General features: G+C 42.2%; 1 protein-coding gene across 1 annotated transcript; it reads right to left on the reverse strand.

Annotated features, from left to right (window-relative positions):
* Positions 1-298: 298 nt before the first annotated feature.
* On the reverse strand, positions 299-25,788 carry UBE2QL1 (ubiquitin conjugating enzyme E2 QL1). Its single transcript, XM_020795596.3, has 2 exons — positions 23,775-25,788; positions 299-1,634 (listed from the first exon to the last, which is right to left on the reverse strand). The coding sequence occupies exons 1-2, from the start codon at positions 24,630-24,632 to the stop codon at positions 1,503-1,505; spliced, it is 990 nt and encodes a 329-aa protein (XP_020651255.3). The 5' UTR covers positions 24,633-25,788; the 3' UTR covers positions 299-1,502.
* Between the last annotated feature and the right edge of the window lie 377 nt (positions 25,789-26,165).

The raw sequence follows: 26,165 nt of genomic DNA on the forward strand, positions 1-26,165 counted from the left end.
AGGATCAATGCATTGCATTTACCCTACTGATTTCCTAATTTCTGCATCTGTCCATACCTACACATATATATGCATCCATCATTCACCCACACATATGCACATGCTACATTCTTTCATCAACATGTACACACACAAAATTCTTCCCTCACACTAGCTGCATGGACCAACCAGCGATGGAAACTGGGCACACCGCTGCATCACCATTTTGCCAGCTGTCCAACTGCCATTGTATAGAACTGTAGAATCTTTGACGTTACACAGTAGTCCTTCAAACAGAATGATTTAAGTCTTGAGGCAATTAAATGGTTTGGGTGATTTTATTTAGAATGCGTCCAACACAATTCTCCATTTGGGTTCCACATTTCAAACTCACCTGTTGTATTCTTAGGAACATAATATGGAGTCTTTAAATCCTTTGGGACTCTGCTGGACATTTATATTCACTAATTCTCTGACATGGGGCTTCATGTACTTTATTATGTTTGGGGTCAGGAAAATCTAGGCATGCAAATAGTCACAGAAATGCCTAAAAAAAAATCTGACTTCACTTTAGTAACAGGTTCATCATTTCGAATTGAGTACCATTTACTTAAGATTAAATTTGTCTGTCTTTTGCCTAGTCTGGCTGCTGCAAAAGTGGACAGGTAAATATGCTGTTGTAATAATACCTCATCCAATAGGGAAGATATGATGCATTTGCCCACCCACCCCTCTTGCATCCTGGACCCAGAAAATTCATCAACTGACCTTCATGTGATCACATTGGTTTTATCAGGAACAACAGCACACCACAATATTACCATAGCTAGCACATTTTGACCAACTGGGTGTTTTTAGAAAAACATCAGAGCTTGTGTCTTTGCTAGACTTCTGTTTTCATGAACTGAAGGTCATATTACAGAGCACAAATGAGGTCTAAAATTTAGCCACAGCAGACCACAGCTCCACAGGAAAAAAAAACAAACAAAAGAAAACACATCTTCAAGTTAGGTCAACCTGCTTGGAAACACAGATTAAAAACAGTATAGCAAACATGGATCTGCAATGCACTGTTTCCCTATTTAAATATTAACTGCTTCGTTTTACATTTAAATGAACTAAGCAACAATGGATGGAGTTTCCAGTACCGCTGGTTGGTGTTGCTGTGCCATGGGAACAAGCAGTGACAATGTGGCTTGGATGGAAGAACAGGGCAGGGGCTGGTGGGGGGGGCAAGTGATACAATTTCAGCATCTGCTCTAAAGTGACTTTAAAGATGATCAAGCGGATCATTCGCCAGTTTTAAAATATAATCTTATATAGCATTTCCCTTCCCTCCCTTTGCAAACAGATCTGTTCATAAATAATTTGGATGTCTTCTTGACATTCATGATATCTAACAGAAGCTGAAGTAGAAAAAGGATGGATGTGGTATACAGCATTAAGGAAATGTCAAAGAGAGTACTTCATTTTTGTCATTATGTTGTTCTGTTTAGCGTCTGATGTGTGGGTTGCAAAGGATATCAGCCATCAGACACAGGAGGAGTAACCCACCCATACTTTTCATGGGTCTTCACCAAACTCTTAAAGGTGGCTTCAGCTTCCTTACGACTGAAGGACTTTTTTGATTTTCCAGCTTTTCTGCAGATGCGGCCCTAAATAAAAGAAACCAAGAAAAGAACATTTGTATGCTGCTTTCTAGTGTAGATATAGGCACTGGAGATATCACACTTAGCAACATTAAACCAGAATGACCAACACATGCTCCGATGGATCTTTGTAACCCAGTGAGTCCATCAGAGGCCTTAACATCCCACACAATCATCTTTTAGGTACCCTTTAAAAACATATTTATTTGTATGATCTTAAGGAACAAACAAGTATTTTCTTTGTTTGGGTTTTGGGGGGAGGGCTCTTTGCATTATTTTAATTACATATATGAAAAACGCATTTCTGATTATAGGTATTTCTTGTGTTTGATCAGAGTGCTGCATTTTTATATAGACATTAGCTATTTTGAGGTCCTATGTGAAAGAACAGTAAAAAAATGTGAAAGTAAAATGAATTAAAATGAAGCCTCTGATTTCATTGCCCTCACAGTAAAAGCTTGGTTGGTTTATGGTTTAAGCTTTTACTAAATTTGCAGATCACTGAAGCATCAAATTAAATCACAGAACATGTAAAATATAATCTTCCCAATTTCTTCTATAAAGTAATAGAACTGGAAAAAAAGAACAGCAATTGTTAGATAAATACCAACTGTAGGTTCCAAAGACAACAACTGGCCATATGTGCAAATGCCTATTGTTATTAAGCTATACAAAAGTCTGAGAAGAGCACGGTCTCCCACAAAACTTTTTGCAATGCAAGCATCAGAACAAGAGTTCACCATGTAACACCAGAGGCAGCTTTAGTGTCTTAATTATTCCAGATCCATGTATCAGAAATTTGATCCACGTAACTTGTGTCTTTCCGCTGCAAGTGATACCAATGTCACCATTTATAAACTTCCAAGGTACATGGAACCTTAGAAGGTACAAATGTTAACACTTGTGAATGAAAATGTAACGCGTGAAGGGGCCTTATGAGATTCGGCAGCTCTGCGGAAAGGAAGGCAAATGTGACATTTTATTTACAGCACAGGGGCAATCACAAAATGGCAAATGAAAGCTAGATATCCCTAGGGGCAGCACTTGCCATTTTGGCATCTCTTTGCGCTATCATTAGTAAAGACTCTTATTTTTCCGGTCGGGCTGCCATATTCTGTAGATGGAATTCTGCACTGAATAAAAAATTCCTAAATTTCGAGGCCATGGGGTGGGCATTTTTATTCCTCCTCCCTTCCCAATAAGAAAAAATTCAGGGGCAAATTAAATGATGTATGCGACTTAATTTTTAAAGAATGTTAGACTTTCCTGAGGAAAGCTATGTGGAAAGTGTCAGGACACTTCAGTGGGTCAAAAACACTGCAGCCAGATTGTTAACTGGGGTTGGTCACAGGGATCACAGAACCCCCCCCCCCCCCGTTACAGCAGCTCCACTGGCTGCTGATCCGGTTCTAGGCATAATTTAAAGTGATGGTTCTAACTTATAAAAAAAACCCTAAACGGCTTCGCTGATCAGCAGAAGAGGACTTTTTTCCTGGTCCTGCCACCTTCACAGGTGTGTTTGGTGAGTACATGGGAGAGAACCTTCTCTGTTGCTGCTCCCAGACTCTGGAACTCCCTCCCACAGGATGGCTATTTATTTATTTATTTTATTTTATTTATATCCCGCCTATCTGGTCAATTATTTACTGTCTTTCTGCAAGCAGGCAAAGACCCCTTCCTTCAGGCAAGCTTTCCTTGAGTGAATAGCTGTGAAGTGGGGTTTTCAAAATGGATTGTTGTGCCTTACTGCGGTGAATGTTTTTTTTAATGTTGCTTATGTTTCATTGATCCTTTTAGTATTGTATACTCATTGTTATTAGCTTAAATGCTAACTTTTAATCGTTGTAAATTGACTTGGGTCCTTTTTAAAAGAGAAACTTATCTAAAATGGTTTAGACAGACAGACAGACAGACAGACAGACAGACAGATAAAATGATTTCTTTAAGAACGTGCAGTGCATAATGTATAGCTTAGCAACTGCATGAATAGGTGTGCTGTTTGTGTTAATACATTTACAACTGAAAGGATATTCACAGAGACCACCTTAGGCATTAAGACTCCTTTGGAAACAGATCAAATGGGTCCTTCTGGCGTTTTTTCACCTAAATGTTGTTCCATTTTAATCCTGTGTTTTTAAAATCTAATTTATTTTATTTATATCTTGCCTTCCTCTCTTATGGGACCCAAGGGGGATCACAACATGAATTCAGAAAACAGACATTTTTTAAAAATCCTTACACATTATAGATTAATTGCATTAAAACAGCAGAGAATTAACACTGTGTAAATTACCTTTAACATACATTTTTAGAAAAAGCAAAGCAAAAGCGAAGCCCCATAGCACTTCAAGCACTCTCTGGGCGGTTTACAAGTTAATTACGCAGGCTACACATTGCCCCCCCAGTGAGCAGGGTACTCATTTTACCGACCTCGGAAGGATAGAAGTCTGAGTCAACCTTGAGCCGGCTACCAGGGATTGAACCCCGGGTCATGAGCACAGTTTAGGCTGCAGTACAGCGGTTTAACCACTGTGCCATGGGAGCACCTCTCTTTTCCTTAAAGGTCTCTTTCTTTTCTCATTGTCACTCAGTGGTGAAAGACCTGTCTAAATTAAAATGTCTTTGCCTGTTTGCAGAAGGATGAGAAAGGGGCAGCTTAACTTTGCCTGGAAGCGAGTTCTATGGCCTGAGAGTAGCCACCAGGAAGTCCCTTTTTCATGCTTCTGGTAAACATGCCTGTGAAGGTGTTGGGACAGAAAAAGAACGATCTTAAGAGGCAGGCAGGTTCGTATATGAAAATATTAGTGTGATTTTATTTGTTTTCAAAGCTGTGCAATTAAACACTAAGACCAGCAGACCCTTTTTAGAGTTTCTATACAAATGTTTTATGCAACAGTATACAGCTAAGTTTTTGCCACATAAGAAAATCAGCAGAAAATATCACTTGGTAACATAGGACTATTTGCACCTGGGAGTAGAAAGGGTAAAATTGAGCTTTAAGATGGTCCCTTTGCCACAGTAATGCCACAAAGGAACAAAATAGAAGAAAAATCACAGGTGGATGGCTATAGAAACCACGAGCAAGGGTCTCTCTTTCAGCTGTCTAAAAATGAAATGTCAGTCTCTAACCTAAATGAATAGGATTTGGGTGATACATGTCTGCATATTGTTAATTATGTGATCCCGAAGACTGCGATGAACAAAGTGCAGCGAAAAAAGTATTATAAAACCTTATCTTAAAAAGCATGCCACTCGTTTTTCTAAAGGTGCCAAATGTCCACAGGACCCTTCCTCCAAATTTCCAACTTTTTTACTGGACAAACTGGGAGGCAGGGAGAGTTCCATTTCTCCCACTGTCCGCCAGACCTTCATGTACATACATGATCATCCTATAACCTGCTCTTGACCCACTCACCCCCCTGCATCTTCTTCACCTACTTGTGGCAAAGGCTGCAATCACTGCCATGAGGATTTTTCCGGGGGGGGGGGAATTAACTGAAGAAGCAGTTGGTGCTCCAACACAGGCTATAAATGTTTAAAAAATGTGAAACACAGATGGCTTTTTGGAAAAGAAAAGATTAGTCTCATTTATGAAATGATATAGAAATACAAAGCCCTGGGATCTTTCTTTTGATAGAGAGAAGTACTATACTGTATATGAATTTCCTAAATGAATGAAGTAAATGTTAATTGCTATTATCCATTAATATACAAATAGAACCATCACATTCAAAGGCAGCAAACAGGTGCTGGAGGCCAAAATAACATGGAATGACAACTGCTTCCAGAAAACTGGAAGACCAGCTCACTGGCAGTGGCAGGAAATAAGATGTTGGAACAGATGATAGGCCAACAGCCAGACTAAGAAAGGATTTTCCTATGCTCCAACGCATATTAGGCTCCACAAAAGAATGATAGACTCTTGTACAACCCAGTTTCACTTAAATGGGGCATGCAAAGGAGAAGGTCCTGGTAGATAGGGGTCTTTATTAATTAAAGGGCAAAAAAATTACTATCTGGATTTTCCATCTTTGGCCCTCAGGCTGCTTCTGGATACAATGGAACTTATGTGGATCATATGCCAAATAAATTATTCAAACATCTGCAAATAAGTTGGAGGTTGATTAGAAATTTTAAGGGATTCCCCACAGAAATCAATGCAAACCACTGTGGTGCCTTTCAAAAAACTTCAGCTGGAATATAATGGTGTATTTTTGCTAGGTGCCACTGCTTCTATCAGAAATGGTGATCTCTCCTCCCTCCTGCAGCCCTTTCTGTAATCTACGAACCTTCTGGAATATTAGGGAATTATTTGGAGGAGGTGTTTGGTGTTGCCACAAAAGGCTGCAGATGGAGAGTGCAGGAAAAGACAGCCCCTATTTTGATACTATTTGGTGACTGAAATGCACAGCTCGATCTTGGCCCTGGTTTTGTTGCTTGTTGAACCTGCTAAATACATTTATACATAATCATAGTCCTCCAAGTGCTTATTAATTCGCTGCTGTTTAGATGGCTTCCTTAACGACTTCCACTTACATGCCATACATAGCTTTGCCTGTTTAAAAAGGGTTTCCTACGGTAGTCTAGCATCACTACATTGAAGTGGTGAAAAAGCAACATTTTACAAGTTGCAGCTAGTGTAAATGTAACAGACACAATGTAGAGAAATGTGTTACAGCAATTAGCTGCTATTTTCCAAACCTCCTGTACTGTTAAATGTCTCACTGGATCAGGATGCACTGATATTAAGACACACTCATTATAATTTATACGGGATGTTTTCAATGTTTAAGCCATCATGAGAATGTTTCAGCTATACCTGGATACGAAATGTTAATCCTCACTGCCAATGAAATTGTGACAGTACTATTCAGAAAGGTGATATAGGTGCCCAACTGTCAGATGTACAGGAATGCAGAGTCTGCACTGATATTTCACCATTCATGCAGCATCGCTATGGTGAGGCGAACCCACTCCTTGCTTAGCTCTCAGTGATTCATACACTTATATGACTCTGGCTCAATTCCATTAGCAGAGCCAATATGAAAACATTTCTAACCGGGATGATGGACTATACAATCTAAGTGTGCTAGGGCTGAAGGCAAAGCAGTCCTTGCAAATTTATCCTAAAAAAGGGGGGGGGGACAAAAAACTGACCCTCAACACTCATTGTACACACAAATAGGGCAGTCAAAAGAACAAATGCATCTTTTGCCTTCACATGTATTGTGCCCTCGACTGTAAAACTGATTATTACAATTACGTGCCTTCTGCTTCAAATGCTTTTGATAAATAACAGATCACTAGTTACTCTTGTATAATTATATCTGAACAGCAACTGCAATAACAAGACCAAGACCAAGAAACACACATCTGAAATACGTCTCATTTCCCCCGTGTGATTATTTACTGAAAAAACAGAATGATTCCATGACTTTGCCAGTTTACTCTGGCCTTGTCAAAGCTGTGTTTGTTAGCTAACAGATAAACATGGAAACTGGCAATGGAGAATTCTTGCTTTGATGCTTGAGGTTAGAGGTGGAATTAAGAAATCTGCAGTGCCTGCTGGTAGGTGTTCATTTTTCCAATTTCAACAGAAAATAACACATTCTGATGACATGCACCTGAGAACAATGTATTAGCAATTGAATTTTTAAAAAAATATTTCCAAAAAAAAAAAAAAGGAAAGGGGTACCTATTCTTCCTTTCTATGAAATGCAGGTAAAATACATTTAAAGTAAACCACTAACTATAGACAAAAATTCTATGCATAATACAAGCTAAACTCAATGTGTAGCTCAAGTGGAGTTTATGAATGGGAAGTTCTGTTCTGAAATTTATTAAATGTATAATTATAGATTGAGATACTGTTTATGTTTCAACAGCCTACATGTCTATCTAGTCCAGTACACTTGTTGCCACAAGGGCTAACCACTTGTCCTTGTCATAAGGACAAGAGCAGCAAGACAGCAATCAGCATTGGTGAGTTTCATCTGGTAATCTGAACGACATCACCTTTGAATACAGAGGTTAACTGCCAAAGCTAATAGCTGCTGAGAGTTTAACTTTCTGTGAGTTTATCTTTCAAAACTACATGGGTTCTCTGATTTGAGTGAAATTCTCTGATCATACTTTTGTCAGAACTCCACATAGGGGAGGTAAAGGTAAAGGTTCCCCTTGACATGGAAGCAACTTCTAATTGTTATATTGTCGAATTAAAGTAATGCCATTTCCCCTTAAACCCCTCTAAAATGAATTCACTGCAGTCTTCTTCTAGTGGATCAGGACACCTCCCAGTGAATGATTCAGCAATCACTTTCCAGTGAGCACCTTTTGCCGGTCAAAGAGATACCTGTGGGTGCAGCAAGCTTTGTCCTGATTTTTCAAGATGCTTGTAAAGTCTCCAGAACATGGTAATTATGAAGGCTAGACAACCAGGCTCTGCACTACAGTACTGTGTTAACAGATGGAGATTTACGTACTTGCACAGAGCCCTGTGGAAATTGTGTTTTGGGGTTAGTACAACTTTGTACCCAGGAGCAGAGACCACCACATTACATCATACTCAAGACATCTGATCAAGTTAGGTGTGATGCAATTAGAGATGTATGTACAGTGGTGCCTCGCTTAGCGATCACTCCGTTTAGTGACGAAATCGCTTAGCGATGCTGTTTTTGCGATCGCAAAAGCGATTGCTTTGCGATGTTCTCTATGGGGTATTTTCGCTTTGCGATGATTGCAGGGAAGTGATCATTGCAAAGCCCCCATTTTCGCACAGCTGATTGGCGGTTTCAAAATGGCCACCGGGAAAAAAACATGGCCGCCCGCTGTGTTTAGGGACAGATTCCTTGCTTTAGAGGCACCGAAAATGGTGGCACTATGGAGGATCTTCACTCAACGGTGAGTTTTCAGCCCATAGGAATGCATTGAAGGGGTTTCAATGCATTTCTATGGGCTTTTTAATATTGCATAGCAACGTTTTCGTTCTGCAGCGATTTTTGCGGAACGAATTAACGTCGCTAAGTGAGGCACCACTGTATATGCAGTTTTTGATGACAGCTCCCAGAATTCCCCAGGCAGCACGGCTAGTCTCTGTGCTCCCTGGGGAATTTTAGGAATTATAATCCAAAATACACATAAGACACGATTCTAGATGTCATGGATTGAAGATCAGTGTGCACAATAACAATAAATAGATGGTAAAGTGTTAAACTGTATCACTTCTGGCTGCATATACAAGCTGCTGCATGTTTGAGCCTTCTTCCACTCACACAGCACGGAGAATTCTTTCTCCCCAATATTGCATCTTTTGCATGCATATACTGTATATGGAGGTGATCTCTCTGAAAAGAATAAGCCTACATTCTACCAGCTGAGTGTAGTGCTGTCCAGAAGAAGCTCTACTTCTTGATTATGGATGTGCAAGCCCTTCCTACAAGTTATGGCCATTATTAGCAGGGTGAAGGAACTGTCTGTCCATAGTACAGATTTTTCCAGCTGCAACTAAATTTTCCTCTAGCAACCTTCCAGCACATTTTTCTTGCATAAGCAAAGTAATTTTCCAGATGCAGAATAAATTCTCTGGATGGCAGCCTGAAGAGTTTATCTTTGTCTTCTTTTATGTGTGCATGTGCTTGTTCCATTGCTTCCTTTACGCAGGATGGGGTTATTTGGCTTGCACCCTACAGGGCTACTGGAGAACAGCATCTGTTTGCACCCTACTGATTTATTTAGAAACTGCAGTGGTTTGTGTGAACCATGCTGACTGGAGAAGATAGTACTTTGCATCCTGCTGAGCGGCTAGGAAACAGTATCTTTTGTAAACTTTGAGTTTCATAATTGTGAAATCCACACTTCAAGCTCTGCATTGTGTAACCGGTGTTTTGAGATTTTGAACTGGATTTTCTACATTCATTTAAATGCTAACAGCAATTTCACATTATAAGATCAGGAAAACTGCAGATTAAGAGTTCTCGCTGTGCCACATTCTCTTCTTTTCACCCAGACTAACTTCTCCCTCCAACATTGGTGCTGGAATTTTTGTCAGATTGTGGAATGCTTTTCCTAACAACTAACAAATTTCCTTATACTTTTTCACTCCCTTATGCGTACATGTGCACACACATGCACACATACATATTTTCTCTCTCATACAATCATATACAGTGGTGCCCCGCATAGCGACGATAATCCATTCTGGATAAATCATCGCTATCCGGATTCGTTGCTATACGGGGCAAAAAATCCCATAGGAACGCATTAAACCCTGTTTAATGCGTTCCTATGAGGGGAAAACTCACCGTTATGCGAAGATCCTCCATAGGGGCGGCCATTTTCGGTGCCTCTAAAGCGAGGCAACACAGCGGGCGGCCATTTTGGAACCGCCAATCAGCTGTGCGAAAATGGGGCCTTTGGGAGGACCGCGGGGGAGGGAACCCTCCCCCGCGGTCCTTCCGAAGCCACCGCCGCTCAGCTGGGCGAAAATGCTGGCTAGGGCTTGGGAAGGAGCGCGGGGGAGCCCTCCCCCACGGTCCTCGCAAAGCCCTAGCCGGCATTTTCCCCTAGCTGAGCGGCTTTGGAAGCTCCCGCCACTCAGCTGGGGGAAAATGGGACTATGGGGAAAAATCGCAAAGCGATTTTTCCCCATAGGCAACATTGCAATGCGATCACAAAAAAGCCATCGCTATGCAGATTCGTCGTTAAACGGGGCGCCCGTTAAGCGAGGCACCACTGTACATTGAACACAGTCTCTTTCACCTCTTCAAAGCCAATCAGAGGTAATTTCCAAGCCAAACTGATGCAGAGGGAGAGAAGACATTTTGGAGGGTTCACAGTGCATGGGAAGTGGAGTTAGCCTTTCCCTCCTCAGCCACGCTTCTACATCCCCAAAGTTATTCTTCCGTCTGGCTCTTACAATTTCAAAATAACACTTCTGAAGAAACTTAACTGCTATCAGAGAAGGGGTAGTATTGGCTAGCCAAGGGTGCCCATAGGCCGAAGTCAACTCTAATGCTACTATTACCCACTCCTGTTCTACATAATACTTTTTGCTTCTCTACAATAACCCATGGTTGTAGATGCTGACCAATCAATGAAAGCCATCTATTTTGTGCTTCTTTGCAAAGGAAATTGTTTGATAATAACCCAGAATGTTCATGAAATATCCTTTTAGGAGATCAAACAAAACAGAAATCAAGTTAGTGCTGCACATGTCTACTGCCCAGGCTTACCATATTTTTCTGTGCATAAGATGATCCTTTTGTCTAAAATAATTAAAAATTGAGGGTTGTCTTATACATGGAATTAAGGAGGGGGAGGGATCAAAATGTTGGGTTAGAAAAGTGTGTGGGGAGGTCTTACACATGGGGGCATCTTATACACAGAAAAACATTTATTATCCATATAGGCTTAAGGGGGGAAATGTTAGCAGTGCATAAAGATATAGAAATAATTAATGTATGTGAGTCAAATAAGCAGTTGTATATAGCTGATGGTGACAGAAGTGGGTGTTAGTCCAGGAGTTGTGTTATATCTGAATGTATTGCATTCTCTGATGTACCATATTTTTCTTCTTAAAGAAAATCGTATTTAAAGGAGCAGAAGTGCTGATTTTTGGAGATAATGTTATCTCTAACTGGCAATTCCCAAATCTTGTCAGAGCAGCTTTCCATAGACAGAATGCATAACACCATTTCTAAGATAAGGCTAACTGAAGCTTTCTACTATTCACCAACCCCACACAAAATCTCAACACACATTTAGAATCTGCTCAGGATGAAAACTACACAACAACATAACTTAGATGGCTTTCCTGAATTTGAGGTTACTGTTGATTTGAACAGAGTGGCTTATCTCATAGACAGACAGTACAGAAGCACTATATTAGTCAAGCCTGACCTCCAACTATCATCTACTGCTGCCACAGAACACAATGATACAGAGATAATAACAGTGGAGCTAAGTAATTGCACAGCATCCTCCATTTCTCAACCACCTAATGCAACCCTTTCCCTTAAACTCCTGGGCAATTTTCATGAGCAAAAAATACATGTTATAATTGGTGACTTCAATTGCCACAGCAGTGCGTGGGAATATGCACTCCATGACTCCAACAGCAGTGGAGCTAAAATGGGCAGAAATGTCCCAACTAGGCCTCATTAATAATTATAGCACGATTCCACTATCTTTCAGTAGTGAAAGATGGCAGTGTGCCTATAACCTGGCCTTGATGTTTGTTCCTGAGCTTATAGCCTGACAGTGTCTGACGTCAGCCTGTTCCCCAATTCTGAATATACAGCACTAACTCACAATAGGCCAACTCAGGGCAATGGTCTGAGCATCAACAGTACAATTTCACAGGAGATATAATTTTTTAAAAGCTGACTGGCAGAAGTTTAGAACAACATTGGATGGAATTATATTGAATACCTGTCCAGTCCATGAGGTGTATGACCAGTTCATTGAGGCAAAAGATCATCCTGGCTGTCTATATACCAAAGATGCATAATGAAAACTTACAAACACTGAGTACTATCTCCCTTATCTTGAGTATTGTGTCCAGTTCTGGACACCACACTTCAAGAAGGACGCTAACAAATTGGAACAAGTTCAGAGGAGGGTGACAAGGATGATCAGGGGGCTGAAAACCAAGCCTTATGAGGAAAGGCTGTCATACAAAGGAGGTGCAAGATCTGTTCTCAATCATCCCTGAGTGCAGGACACGCAACAATGGGCTCAAGTTAAAGGAAGCCAGATTTCAGTTGAATATCAGGAAAAACTTCCTAACTGTTAGAGCAGTACAACAGTGGAACCAGTTACCTCGGGAGTTGATGGGTGCTCAAACACTGGAGGCATTCAAGAAAAACTTAGATAATCACCCGGCAGATATGTTTTGATTGTATTCCTGCACTGAGTAGGGGGTTGAACTTGATGGCCTTGCAGGCTCTTTCCAACTTCATGCTTCTATATTCTTTTGGCAAACATGCCAGCCCAATGCAGTATAGTTCAGCCCATGCAAAATAGGCAGATGTAGTAATCTGTGAGTACTGTAAAATAATTAGATGCCTGAAACCAACCTCAACTGAGAAAATAGATTACCTAACAGGCACTGCATCCAGTGATATACACATAGAGAGAAATAGCAGCTCACGGTGAAAGGCTTGAAGCATCTACGTCAAATGTGCATCTACTCTCTGGCTGCCATGCCATCTCTCCCACATTAAATCAAGCAAAAATTAATAATAATAATAATAAGATTTCAGAATGCCTGTGAATCTTGAAAAAATAACATAGTATGCCAGTACTATAATATGGAAAGAAAGAACCACCTATCACTTAAGATGGGTAGAACCCAAAAAAACTGTAGCCCCCGATCACACAAAGAACTAGGTTACTGGAAAGTCACTTAATAGGCTACGGAGTGGATTTGGCAAAACTGAGATGAATCTAAGAAAATAAGGCTTCTGCACCAACACAATTCTTTCTGAGTGAGGAGAACAGGCAATTTCACACTTAAGTCAGTGTCCTCAATGCCCCTCAGCATGTTCCACTGAAAATTTGATGTTAGCTACCCCAGATATGTAATTTGGTAAAAATTATATATCTACTACAGTAATTGTACTGTGGTACTTCCGACACAAACAAAGCAAGACGTCCTGATACTTGTCCATTTTTTTAAAGGGAAAGGGAAGCCCACTACACATAATTTTGGCTTTAGAAAAGTAACAAACTGGGAAACTGGGTACAAGTACAAGTAGGCAGAAGGACATAACCCACCAGAAAAGAAGTCCAACAACCTAAGCCGTGAACCGTTCCAGAGGTATTGATCCAGCTGCACAGCTCCCACGTCTGCTTTAAAAATTCAATGGCAGAATGTCTGATGACACGGAAGCCATTGTAATGCAGAGAAGATAAAGCACTAGATCCAGACTCAAATCTCCCACTGGCCATCATAAGGGACACTGGATGATTTTGGTTATATCACTGCCTTTCAACCCCATCAAGCTCACAAGACTACTGACAGATGTCTACCATCGCTGTTTCAAAAGGGATTAAGAAAGAAGCATTTATACCTTGATAGCATAAAGTTAAACAAACAGCAAAATGCTTCTTTATGTATTAGTGCAAAAGTAAATGTTATGCTCAGAAAATCCAGGAGCTAGTATCGGCACCAGTGTCTTTTAAGAGCAATCCCATTTTAACTCCATAATCTCTATAACCTCAGGTATCAGATTTCAATGCCAGACAGCTTGCCTTTTTTGACCTGGTCATGTGGTTAGCCCCTCCTAGTATCCTTAAGGGATACATGGATGCAATCTTATATATATACAGGCCATTGCATGGCTCATGTTTATCGAGAAATAAATTCCATTTAGTCCAACAAGTCTGACTCCCTCAATTAAGAGTGCACACTATTGCCAAAAAGTGAGCTGTCCCCATGTTTACAGCGATGCAATGAATGTGCAAGTACCTCTTCTGATACATAATCTTGAAGTGCTGCAAGTGATCTGTTAAACACTTCTAAAGGCTGGGATTCGTAGAAAATACAACATCTTGCAATGCTAAAACTGCACATTGATTTTGTACCAATCATCTTCCCACACTGCAATCAAATTGAAACAAACTCAGAATTGAAAATTCACATATTTAACGTCATCATTTTCAATACGCAGTTCAATCAAGGATAAATACAACACCATGTTCTCTAACTAACTACATTAACCATTTAAGGCATTTAAAGAAAATATCAGCCAGACACACCTTCATTGTGTCCCTCCTTCCTGTTTTCCCTGCGACTGCTCTGACTAAAGAAAGAGAAGAGCAGCCAGGCACACCTCCATCATGCCCTTTTCTCCTACAGCTAAGGCCTTATCTTGGTTTTTCAGTTTCTCAAAACCCCTTATTCCTCCGGTATAATGCCTTACTTTGTTTTCACCTATAAGGCCCTAAACAGCATGGATCTAAGCTATCTCAAGGACTGCACCTCCCTTTCTGGACCTGCTCAAGTGTTAAAATCATCAGGAGGAGCCCTAGTCTCAGTCCCACCATCTTCACAGTGCATTGGGAGGGGACACGAGAGAGGGTCTTCTCTGTTGCTGCTCCCAAACTCTGGAACTCCCTCCCACAGGAAGCTAGACTGGTCCCATCTTTGCTGTCCTTCAGCAAGCAGGGAAAGACCTTGCTCTCCAAGCAAGCTTTCCTTTAGCAACTGGCTGCCTGAGTGCTTTGCATGTCTTTTTGGTGTTGCTTTTGTTTTAGTGTGGTGTTTGTTTAATGTTTTTTTTTACTGTTTTTAGCTTTAAATGTTGTCTTTTAATGTTGAAAGCTGCCTTGGCGCCTCCTTAAGGGAAAAGGTGGTCAAAATATCTTAAACAAAGACCACACTATATGCCAAAAGGACATGTCCCTTTGCTTGAGGAGTGTGTGTGTGTGGGGGGAATCCAGACATTGTAACCATACTTCCAATGGTGTTTGCAGCCTGCATTTTTAAACTCACATTTAAGAAGCATACCTGGCACAGGACACTTGCCAAGGATTTTTGGTACTCTTATATTTTGTTCTGCACGCTCCACAAAATATTGGTGCATATCAATGAAAACTGCTTTAGGTCAAAAGCAAGCTATTTATTAAAAAAAATTTAGTGGTCTAATAAAGATATAACCTGCTCATGCATTGTGTAAGAACGTGTTTGTGTTCGTGTTTTCCCTCAATCTAGGGAGTTAAGTCTACAAACAAATAACACTGCACATGTGCAATGCTTTCTCTCAGAAGCCTGCCTTTCTGAAGCACTCTGGCAAAGACAAAGAAGGAAGATGTAATAATTGCTGACTTGGGCCAAAATCCAGTGTCACCTTAGCAGCCAAGCACTATTGTGAGGGGACTTTACCTCCCCGGTGCAGCTGTTCCTGCTGCCCAGGCTAGAATGGTGAAAGGAAACTGCTCTCTCCCAGTTCTTTTAACAGAAGCTGTGCCAAGAGCAGAACAATCCTGTTCACTTGATTTTAGTTTGTGTTTAACAATTTTACAATCACAACAAGCTCTTGAAAACCAGGAAAGGCAATTCATGCATTTTTAAAAGACAAACAAATTATCATGTTAACAAGCAAGATGAACATGGTACAACATATGAAACATTAAGAAGGATAACGTAAATTATCATGGTCTAAACAGGATACTAAAACACTCACTGTTGCTCTTTGACCTGTATACGGGACTTCAAACCAGAACTAAATGCTCAGCTGTTGGTCCAGCAACATGGGCCTCCAAGGCACAGTTGCAAGGTAATCTGGTGGAAGAGCAATCTGCAGTACAAAAGCTGAGGGGTGTGTGCTTAACCCTTTCTTCACTATCTGTTCCCCCTTGAACACCTCTTGTTCCCTCAGCAAACTTCCCCACCCCAGATATATATTTGCTGTGTATGTCCATTAGGAAGCAGATTTTGCTATGACTGATCAAGCTCCAGCTAATGATCAACAATGTGCAAGTCTACTTGACTTAGTGGCAGAGATGATAGCAAGGTGCATGAGGAAAATATTCTGCTTTTATTTTCTTTCTCAGTCTCTCTCCAGATATTGGCAGCACAGCCAAAAGGAAACTTACTGTACAGAAAATCAGTTTGGGAATAGTGCAGGAGCAGAACGTTGCTAAACTTAATTACAGAGATCTTTAGAGCAGGCTTCCAGTCTTGGAGATCTACTCTGCACATTTAAGAGGTAAGAGCAAGAAGAGCCAGGAAGTAACCTCAGAGAAAGATGGAAGGTTGCCTAGAAGTACCAATCAGTATATAGAGCTAGAAAAGATAAAAGAGAAACACAGGTGAGCTAGAGTATCTAACTACCTCTTCCCTCCCCCACTGCACTCTGTTTCAGATCCTACATGTGGCAGGGATCTACTCTGCCACCAACAGAGCACACTCTGCCATTGTTCCTGCTGGATCTATCAGTTTCAGCAATGAACAAGTCATCCACAATCAAAAGTGAATGGCAGGATTTTACTTCACCACAAGCAAAGTCTCCAAGTGCAGTGTTTCAGTGAATTGTTGACATTATTTCCTACAAGAAAAAAGAAAAGGAAGAATACTTGGGAACATCACTGGAGCTGGGGCTAAATCTGTTCCATGCCCACAATTGTCTCAGCTGTTGATAACAGGTTCTGCTCCTGCTATATGCTTCTAGTGCTTTCCTGGGTTCAAGACACACAACACTCAGAAATTCTGAAATGCTTGGCTTTGCTGATTAAATGTCTTAAAATCCTTTCCTGCACTCCAAAGATATTCACTATTTTATCCAAGAACTCTCAACTACATTTTCTCCATTTGCAGATATGATAAAAACATTTCAGTCTCTTTTCCACTGATAGAAATCACCTAGAGGTTCAAGTGGAAAAAGTATTGTTTACTTAAGAACACGGTATATCTATTTGAGCACTGATGCCATTCATACATTCCAGTATGAATTAAGTATGAATAAAAATCTCCTTTCCCTCCAAATCAAAAGGAAACCGGACATGGTGCCACTTGAACTGTAGAAAGACAAGGCTGTTAAACCTAAGTTTAAAGGGTTTAAAAGAAAATGCAGAAAAGCCAAATGGATTATCTGCATCTATCTTTACAGTACAGAAAATACAGAAACTGTGCTGGAGCTGATAGCACCACCCCGGCACGCTGTCCAAGAGCAGTTTGGTTTTCAATCCAAAAAGTTCCCCACAATCACAAAATACATGATTCAAGTGGGTCTACTCTAGTTGCAACTTACTATACTAAGGTAAGGCATAACTAGAGGGTGACCATGTGAATAAGTAGAGCTTACACAGTTGACTCACCAAATTCCCACTGATTCAATGTACCTACTGTAGTTTGATTTACTTTCCTAATCAACAGGATTTCAACCATTAATTTCAGTCTACTGTATGATTGAGTTTGCATTCAACCCATTGTGTAGTCTGAGTTTCAAGAAGCTTTTGATAAAGCATCTCCTTCAACACTCCTTAGAAAACCTATGGATTAGTCATTCTTTAAGGAAAGGAGGCAATGAGCAGGAATAAATGGCAGTTTCTGCAACAGTGGGGCCCCTTTGTGTCTTTTTATTTAAAAAAACAACACCCAACAACCGACAAAGCTATGGCAAGGATCCAATGGTTTCACTGCACTGACAGAAGCAAGTCTGTCCACTAAACAAGGAGAGTGTTTCACCCCTCTTCCATCACATATCCCAGTGCGTCGTCAAAATTTGCTCTGAAGGGTTGGGAAACCCAGAAAAGCAAATAGATGTTCAGGTGGCACCATGAGAGGGAGGAGAAAATGATTCAAGTCCTGTTGCACTAGCAGAAATATACTAGTGATATTGGCTTTAACCTTATGTCAGCATTATCTAATTGGAGTAGCAGAAGCTACTTATTGAATATTGGGGATTTTTTTAAACTAAGTATTAAAATACAGTACATAAAGTTGGTATTTCAGGCTTTCATAAAATCAGTGAGTGACACATTTCCCCCTCTCAGTGCAGTACCACTCTTAAACTAACTGCTGGCCAGCTTTGCAAATGGAATCAAGATTTTCAAGTGTCTCATAGCCAGAGCTGCTGTACACTCTGTCTTACGCAACAGAATCATCAAGGTTATATAATGTAACACATATTGCACTGTGGTGGATTTGAGGACCAGACAACAGTTCAGATTATCAAGCAGACACTGGCCAAGCTGTACTATTAATACTACCTCCCATTCTCCCTTAGTAATTACCTTCATTTTTATTAGAACTAAGCATTACAAAACTATTGATAGTACTGTAGTTTACTTTGGTCCCCTGCCTTTGCTCTTAATGACATGAAGATTGGCAGTATATTTTCTTCTAAATATATTAATTACTTTACAATGACAAAATTCCAATGAACTGCATGGTGAAGCAACAGTTAGATGTGTATTATAATCCTATGCCTATTTATTTAAAGGTGAGCTCCACTCTCCTCGGAGAAGATTACAACCTGTATCTTTAAAATGACAATTTAAAAAACTCTCTACCTAAGAGACATTTTCCTTTTGAAATTATAATTTCTGATCTACCATTCTGATGAAAGAAGGAGTCTAAATGCATACAATGTATTCAGAAAGACATTTTGAAATAATCGTTTTAGTTTTTTTTTGTTTTTTTTTTTAAATGCAACACAATGAACTGTCTTACTGGACTCTTACTTACTCCAGTAAGACAGTTCATTGTGTTGCAATTAAAAAAACACAAACACCTAAAACGATTATTTTAAAATGTATTTTTGAATACATTGTATGCGTTTAGACTATCCTTCTTTCATGTATGCTGGCTTCAGAGATGTTATACATCTCATTTTTTATTTATACACATGTGAAAAATGAGCCTCTGTTAGGGAATAGAGTAACATCAAAGGAGAACAAGCCACTACACTTAAATGTATGGTGAGCCTATTAATTAAACCTGTTTTTAAACTACAAGATTCTTTTGTTTGTGTCTGGAATGATCACTGTTGAGTCACATAAAACAATTAAGCAACATCCTGTTTTCTTTAAAATTGCAAGAAATAAAACACTGAAATGCTGCTCATGCTAGCTTCAAAATGACATGAATTACTCATAAGTAAGTAATGAAAAAAAATCATATGAATGTGAAAGTAGCCCTTCAATCTAGCCTTGGAAAGCAAGATACTTGTTTGTCACCTCTTCTCAACTTCTAATCCCCAAACTGATAGATATTTACAAGATGTATTTCAAGGGGAAAATGCAAACAACATCCATCAATTACCGGTGGATTTTTCAGCACAAAGAGGATAGTATTTCAGTGATACAAATTGTTATATCAAGTACAAGTAACCACTCTGAAATAGAACCTCTTATAATATTTGGACATTTCTCTTCCTAATGGTTTTCTGGTAAGGCACAGCAAAAGCAGATAATCCTGCTTTTATTTCTTATCCAGGAAAAAATGAAATGTCAAATGCTTCGACATTTAAGATGTCAATATTTTGTTTGCATCTTTCATCAGATGGAAATATGCATATATTCCTAGTGAAACTGCTTTGATCCTAATGACCTTGTAAAATTTTATTTTAATAAACAATGAATTTGGGCACCTGTTGATACTTTAAGCAGGCAAATAGAGCTACCAAAATTAAATATGCACCTTTGCCTATATCAATAGAAAACCTGCTTTGAGTAAATGGATTCATTTTTGTGAATGAATTAATCACAAAAGGGAAAAAAGTATGAAAAAATCATACATTTCCTAGACTATGACACCTACTCACTCAATAGTTACAACATCAAAATAAGTACTTAAATACAATTAGAGCATCTAGATTCTCTGCAAAAACTATAGTATCCATTTGTCTTATTTATCTGTTCATACAAAAACTTATTTTTTAAAAACAAATTTTACAAAATAATATATGGTACACTGCTTGATAATAGATAACTCTCTATACTTGTCTTGGATCCTTCTAAGTAGAAAGGCTGGGTCAAAATATTTTAAATAAACAAATAAATATAATGTGTCCAAGCTGCAGTGTTTTAAGAATGCTTTAAGAAAAAAAGTAGTAAATCATAAACCTGGGCTTTTATAATTATGCAAAGTTTGTATTCCATTGGAAAAAAACTGTTGTTCTCTGAGGTAAATTATATTCGAATAGGCCCATTGAGTCAACAGGGAATGATTGAGTCAACTTTTCCAGAAGTTTCATTGATTCAAATTGGCTTATTCTAACTGAACTTTAGTGTAGTAAGTCATAGTAGGCCCATTTGAATCAATGGAACTGAAAGAGGACTCAGCTTAGCAAATTGTTATTCATTTAATAGGACTACACAAAGTATTAGGATTCTGAACATTATTTTAAGACAATAAAACATGTTATTTAAAAAAAACCATCTTCATATCTGTTTGCAAGTTTCTTCATCTGAGTTGAGTGGGTTTGATATTGTCCAGGGACTGCAGAATTAAAGGGTGGCACATATTGACTGCTGGTGGTGGCAAGGGACCAATGGCTGGGGGCAACCTCAGCAACCTAAAAACCTGCTCTCAACATGTATTTTCCTATGATGCTTTATGCATATGGGAAATGAAGTACCTGACACAGTTCCATTTATTCATTTTGAAGAGATGGTAAGAGTAAGTTTAATATTAGTTTATTCAGATTTTATTTTAATCAGGCAACAAGATGAAAATTCTATTGTATTTAAAATGTCCAAAAATCTGATAAATATTCCAATTAAATCCAGTTTCTATGTGTATTGTAATATAAATCATATTTTTATACCCATCCTGTAAGCGAGGGAAGGTATTTCCAAACCCTATACTGGCACTGTTTGAATCAAGAGGCCCAACAGAGCAAGAAATTCTGGTCAAACCTGCTGAAATGATGATATACAAGGAAGCTTCTTCAGGTGTTACATCCGTGAATACACCTCAAAAAGGAGGCAGAGCATTAGCCCTATCCCCAGTGTCATTTTCATCAGCTTCCTATACACAGAGGATGACAAGAGAAGGGACAGTTCCACTGTCTGTTTCCAAATGAGTCAAGACCTTGCAAAATCAGGGCTCTGGTGCACATGGTGGGTGCCCACAACTAACAGAGCTCTCCCACTTCAAATCTGTCACCCTCTGTGTGTAGGAGGGCAACAGCTCTCAGGATGGAGGGAAGGTTCAAGTATTCCCTTCGTCATATGGTGAGTACATCTAGAAATATAATATATAAATGCAGCTATAGCCTAAATAGCTGTGGGATGTGGTGGCACTGCGGGTTAAACAGCAGAAGCCTCTGTGCTGCAAGGTCTGAAGACCAGCAGTTGTAAGATCGAATCCACGCGACGGAGTCTCAGCTCCTGACAACCTAGCAGTTCGAAAGCATGCAAAATGCAAGTAGATAAATAGGTACCACCTTGGTGGGAAGGTAACGGTGTTCCGTGTCTAGTCACGCTGGCCACGTGACCACGGAAACTGTCCATGGACAAATGCTGGCTCTACGGCTTGGAGACGGGGATGAGCACTGCGCCCTAGAGTTGGACACGACTGGACAATGTCAAGGGGAACGTTTACCTTTATAGCCTAAATGCTATAGGCACTGTTGCCCTGCACGTTTGTTCCCACCAAATGTGCTTCTTGTGGTTGGACCAATGGAAGGTCGTCCTCTGTGGGTCCTAAAGCCTGGAAAGGTATCTTTGAATACACACATAATTTTGAACAGATAGCAGATCTGGTAAGATAGCTTAGCTTTTATCTGATATGGCTTCAGATCAGCAGTGTTGAACTTTGGTTCAAAAAGTGTCCTGCTCTGTCTTTTGCACATTCATACAACCTTAGGTGAAGTGGCAGAGATCCTCCTTTCCTCACTTTCATATAGCACCACAGTATAGCACCATGTCAGAAACAAGTTGCTCCAGACCACAAAAATTGCTTTGCTGTATCTGGCCAGAGGCCTCTCCAGACCAATACCATGACTCCTAAAATAGCCACTAGTCATGTGGCCACATAGGAGAATTTACTACTTCCAGCTCACTGTTCCCAGTAATTGTTAATAATGCCGCTTACTCATTCACCTACATGTTCTTCATGAATATGTTACATATCCTTTTTATCCATCAGATAGCTGCCATTCTATAATGAGGGAAGGATTTAAACATCTTATTCTTTAAAGAAATACTTCTGCCAGTCAAGATTTCATTTGTTAGCTTTTAAACTCTAATGATTTGGGAGAGGAAAAACAATCACTTAGTCTTTACTTATTCTTTCCAAATCACCTATAATTTTATAAACAATGTATGTATGCACAAACTCCTGTTTTACTAAATTTTCCATAGTCCATGAGGACCTACAGAATAGGAACACTCTTGAAAAAATTATTTGTTTCAGATGCAATTCCAAAAATTATAGGAACCAATTTTAAGGGGTGGGGGGAGGACCTTTTCCAAGCTGTGACAGTGAACAGGATGCTAAAGAACCATAATCCTTTGCGCAAGGGCTTATGGACCAGAACAGCTTTCCATTTCTTGACAGATATCCCTTTCCACTCACAGAGCCTCAGAGGCCAGTAGTCTGGGCAAACAACTATCCTTCTGTGGATGACAGAAAGTAGGCAGGAGGGCTGCACTGCCCCACAGAGGGCTTCTTCTGCTGCTCCTTTTAGACTGTGGAACTCCCTACCAAAGGTGACAGTCCTTTGCCATTAAAATGGGTTGGCGTAAAGGGGAAAGCCTTTAATATGAGCAGATGCTGCTTCAAAGAATTCTTTTACATTTCTTTTAAAGTGGTGTCATGTTTTAATCAAACTGCACACCCACCCACACCCATTTTATTGTTACCTACTCTGAATCTCATTTTTTTTGGGGGGGGGAGGGTGAGGTTAAGGTGCAGCTCTAACCAGTAAACAACAACAGAAAAATACTTTCTTGGGATTATAGGCAGGGTTCTTGGAAGGATCCAGAGGTAATTTTATCAGCACTACTGAAAGGAGCATGTTGCCTCAGAGGGCATCCCAGAATCTTTTGCAGCAGCACCCCCCATGGGAAACAACTGCCATAAGAGGTGCATCCCATGATTTTCTGTGGCACTCCAAAGGGCAGTACTGTACATGTTCTGAATAATGCAATTCGGCCAATAGACTAAGGCAATTTAGGACCAAGCAACACAGGAGAGGGGGATATAAATATAAATAAAATTAGATGTGAGTGGCTCTGAATTTGGCTGGATCAGTAGACCTGCTCTGACCAAATGCAAAGTCTCCTCCAATGACTTTCAAAGGTATGTGGGGAATATCCAGAATTCTGATTACACACAGATCTCCCACTTAATGTGTTGTTTGGCCCTCAGCTACTTAGTCAAAGCAATGCAGCAACACATCTCCATGTAGCTCCAAGCATGGTGGAAATGAGTTTCAGCCAAGTTTCTGGGCTTTGCCTCAAAATACTATTTCCAGCCCGAAGGACTGAACCATGACCATGTGCCATACAAAGCAACAGAAACAAGCACTGCGAAGTGCCTTTTCCCCATCACAAGCTCGAGCGGTGGACTTCAATGGAGGACGGAGAAGCCACCTTCACGAAGCCTGGCTTCAGTCTCCCCTCCAGTTCTGTGGTGCTGACCTCCGGCCCCTGCATACCCAGCCAAAGGGCCTTCTCCTCCTCCTCCCTTACCTGGCCTTTGACCAGGCTGGCCGCGAACTGGCGCATGACCGCCTCGACGGTGTAAGCGCTGGACCAGCCGCGGGGCGTGAGCAGCTCCATGCAGATGGCGCCGCCGTCGAGGACGTAGCCGTTCTCCAAGCGCGGGCTGAGCACCCGCATGAAGGGCGGCGCGAAGGGGAAGTTGTCCGGGAAGGTGAGGTTGAGGAGGATGTACTCGGTGTTGGTCTCCTTCATGTCCTGCCACAGCACCGAGTCCTTGTCCACCTGGTGCAGCTTCACGTTCCAGTCGAAGAGGCTCTCGTCCACCAGCTCCACCGAGATGAAGCGGTCGCTGAGGCGGGCGATGTCCTGCAGCTCCTTCATCAGCCGCCGGGTGCGCACCTGCGTGCAGTGCGCCTGCCGGCTGGCCGGCACCAAGGACGAGGGCGCCAAGGCAGAGCTGGAGCGCCCGCCGCCGCCGCCGCCGCCACCACCGCCGCCACCCCCGTGGCTGCCCCCCGACGGCGGCTCCTTGCCGAGGCCGGGCTCCTTCCCGCCCGCGTGGGGCGGCGCTTTCTCCCTGGCGCTGTCGGGGCCCTCGGACTGTTGCTGCTGCTTGACCACCTCGAGCACCTTCTTGGGTCTGCTGCGCGCGGGGCTGTTGCCTCGGCTACTGCCGCTCTCTTTGCTGGGGCTGCCGCAGCCGCTGGCCGGCGTCCCTTGCAACGGCTTGCTCTTCTGGTGGCTTTTGCCCCGCAAGGAGGAGCCTTGCTGGAGGCTGCCGCGGTGGTGGTGGTGGTGGTGATGATGGTTGTGGTGGTGCTTGGGATCCTCCGTGTCCCGGTTGTGAAGTCGGATGAGCCCGATCTTCCGCAGGAGCGTCGCCATGCTCCTGGAAACAGGCTCGAGCGGCGGCGCCGGAGAGAAGAGTGCGGGGAGAAGGGCTCGCTCCTTCCTTCCTTCCTTCCTTCCTTCCTTCCTGCCCGCGCCGCCGACCGAGCGGGCGATGCTGACCAGTGAGCCGCCCCACACACCTCTCCCCCCCCCCTCGGGCGGCACGGAGGAGGCTGAGGGTAAGCCAAGAAGCGCCGCGTGGAGAGAGGATGCCCGAGGAGGCCGGATCACGCACCGCCCGCCTTCACCGCAGCTGCTCTGAGGCCGCCTTTCAGCAGAGCCGTCGGTGGGGATGCTGCTGCTGCTGGGACGGGCACCGCTGCCGCATTCGCGCTGCCTCTGCCGGAGTCATCGAAGCTCCACGGCCGGGGCCATTTAATCCCACGTTGCAAAGGAGTGGAAACACCGCCGCCGCCGCCGCCGCCGCCCCCCTTTTACCTCCGCCCACTCACGCAGACACGCCGCTGGTGCTGCAGAAGGCCACTTGCTCCCACAATAACCTTCAGCTCTTATTGACTTTAAAAAAAATTTTTTTTTGAAAAAAGAAACACCGCTTAAAAATAGGATCTCACCTAGCGACAGATCTCCTTCCCTCCCTTTAAAAAAAGCCTTTTAAAACACTCTCCATCTTCTCGGTGCTGGGCGACGCGGGGTGAGAGAGAGAGAGAGGAGGGACGGCGGGGTTGCGCCCTCCTCCTCCGCCGCCGCCTTTAATTTATCCGTCTCCTCGGGCCAAATTCCCTCCGAGCAAGCCGCGGCACTCGTTTTTCCAGTCCCGACCCGAGCGCCGCGGGCTTGCCGCAAGCAGGGATTTCCCTCGCTCGCCTTCCTCGTCCTTTGTTCCGCAACGGGGCTTCTCCGGCTTGGAAGCCGGCGGACGGGGCTCTCTTGGACCCAAGCTATTCACGCACGAAAGAGGGAGGGAAAAAAAGGAGAGAAGAAAGAGAGGAGCTCCTGAACCCAAAGGCGGCGACGGCGGTCCTCTCCGTGAGCCTCTTCGGCCTGACCCTTCCGCTCACCTCCTCCTCCTCCTCCTCCTTCACCCGGACAGCTGGGCAGCCCCAGCCAGCCTCCGGATGACTCTCTCTCTCCCCCCCGCCCCCGCTTTGCAGGATCCCCCGCGCTTCTGCAGCGGATCTGACATTCACCGGGGAAGGGGAGGAGTTAAAGCCGGCCAAAGCCCGCCTACTCTTTTGAGGCGCAAGAGGGGGCGGCGCTCGGCCAAAAGCCCACGTGGTGGCACTCTCGGACCCTATTGGCTGGCAGGAGGGGGGAAAAGCGGGGCGGGGGGCGGGGAAAACCCTGAGATTATGCACGACACTTCAGGGAGGTGGGAGAGAGATGGTTGTTCCCGTTTGCCCAGATCCTCCTCTAAGCGGTGCCTTCCTTTCCCTTGCCGTATCTTAAGCTGGGGGCAATGACAGGTACCGTGAAGGAGAAATCTGTAAACAATGAGCCATCGGGGCGGCGGCGCAGACTCCTTAGATATGACGAAAAATTAAAAATTCTCCCCCCGCCCAACGCCTG

This window comes from Pogona vitticeps, chromosome 4, assembly GCF_051106095.1.
Source record: "Pogona vitticeps strain Pit_001003342236 chromosome 4, PviZW2.1, whole genome shotgun sequence".
Classification (NCBI taxonomy): domain Eukaryota; kingdom Metazoa; phylum Chordata; class Lepidosauria; order Squamata; family Agamidae; genus Pogona; species Pogona vitticeps.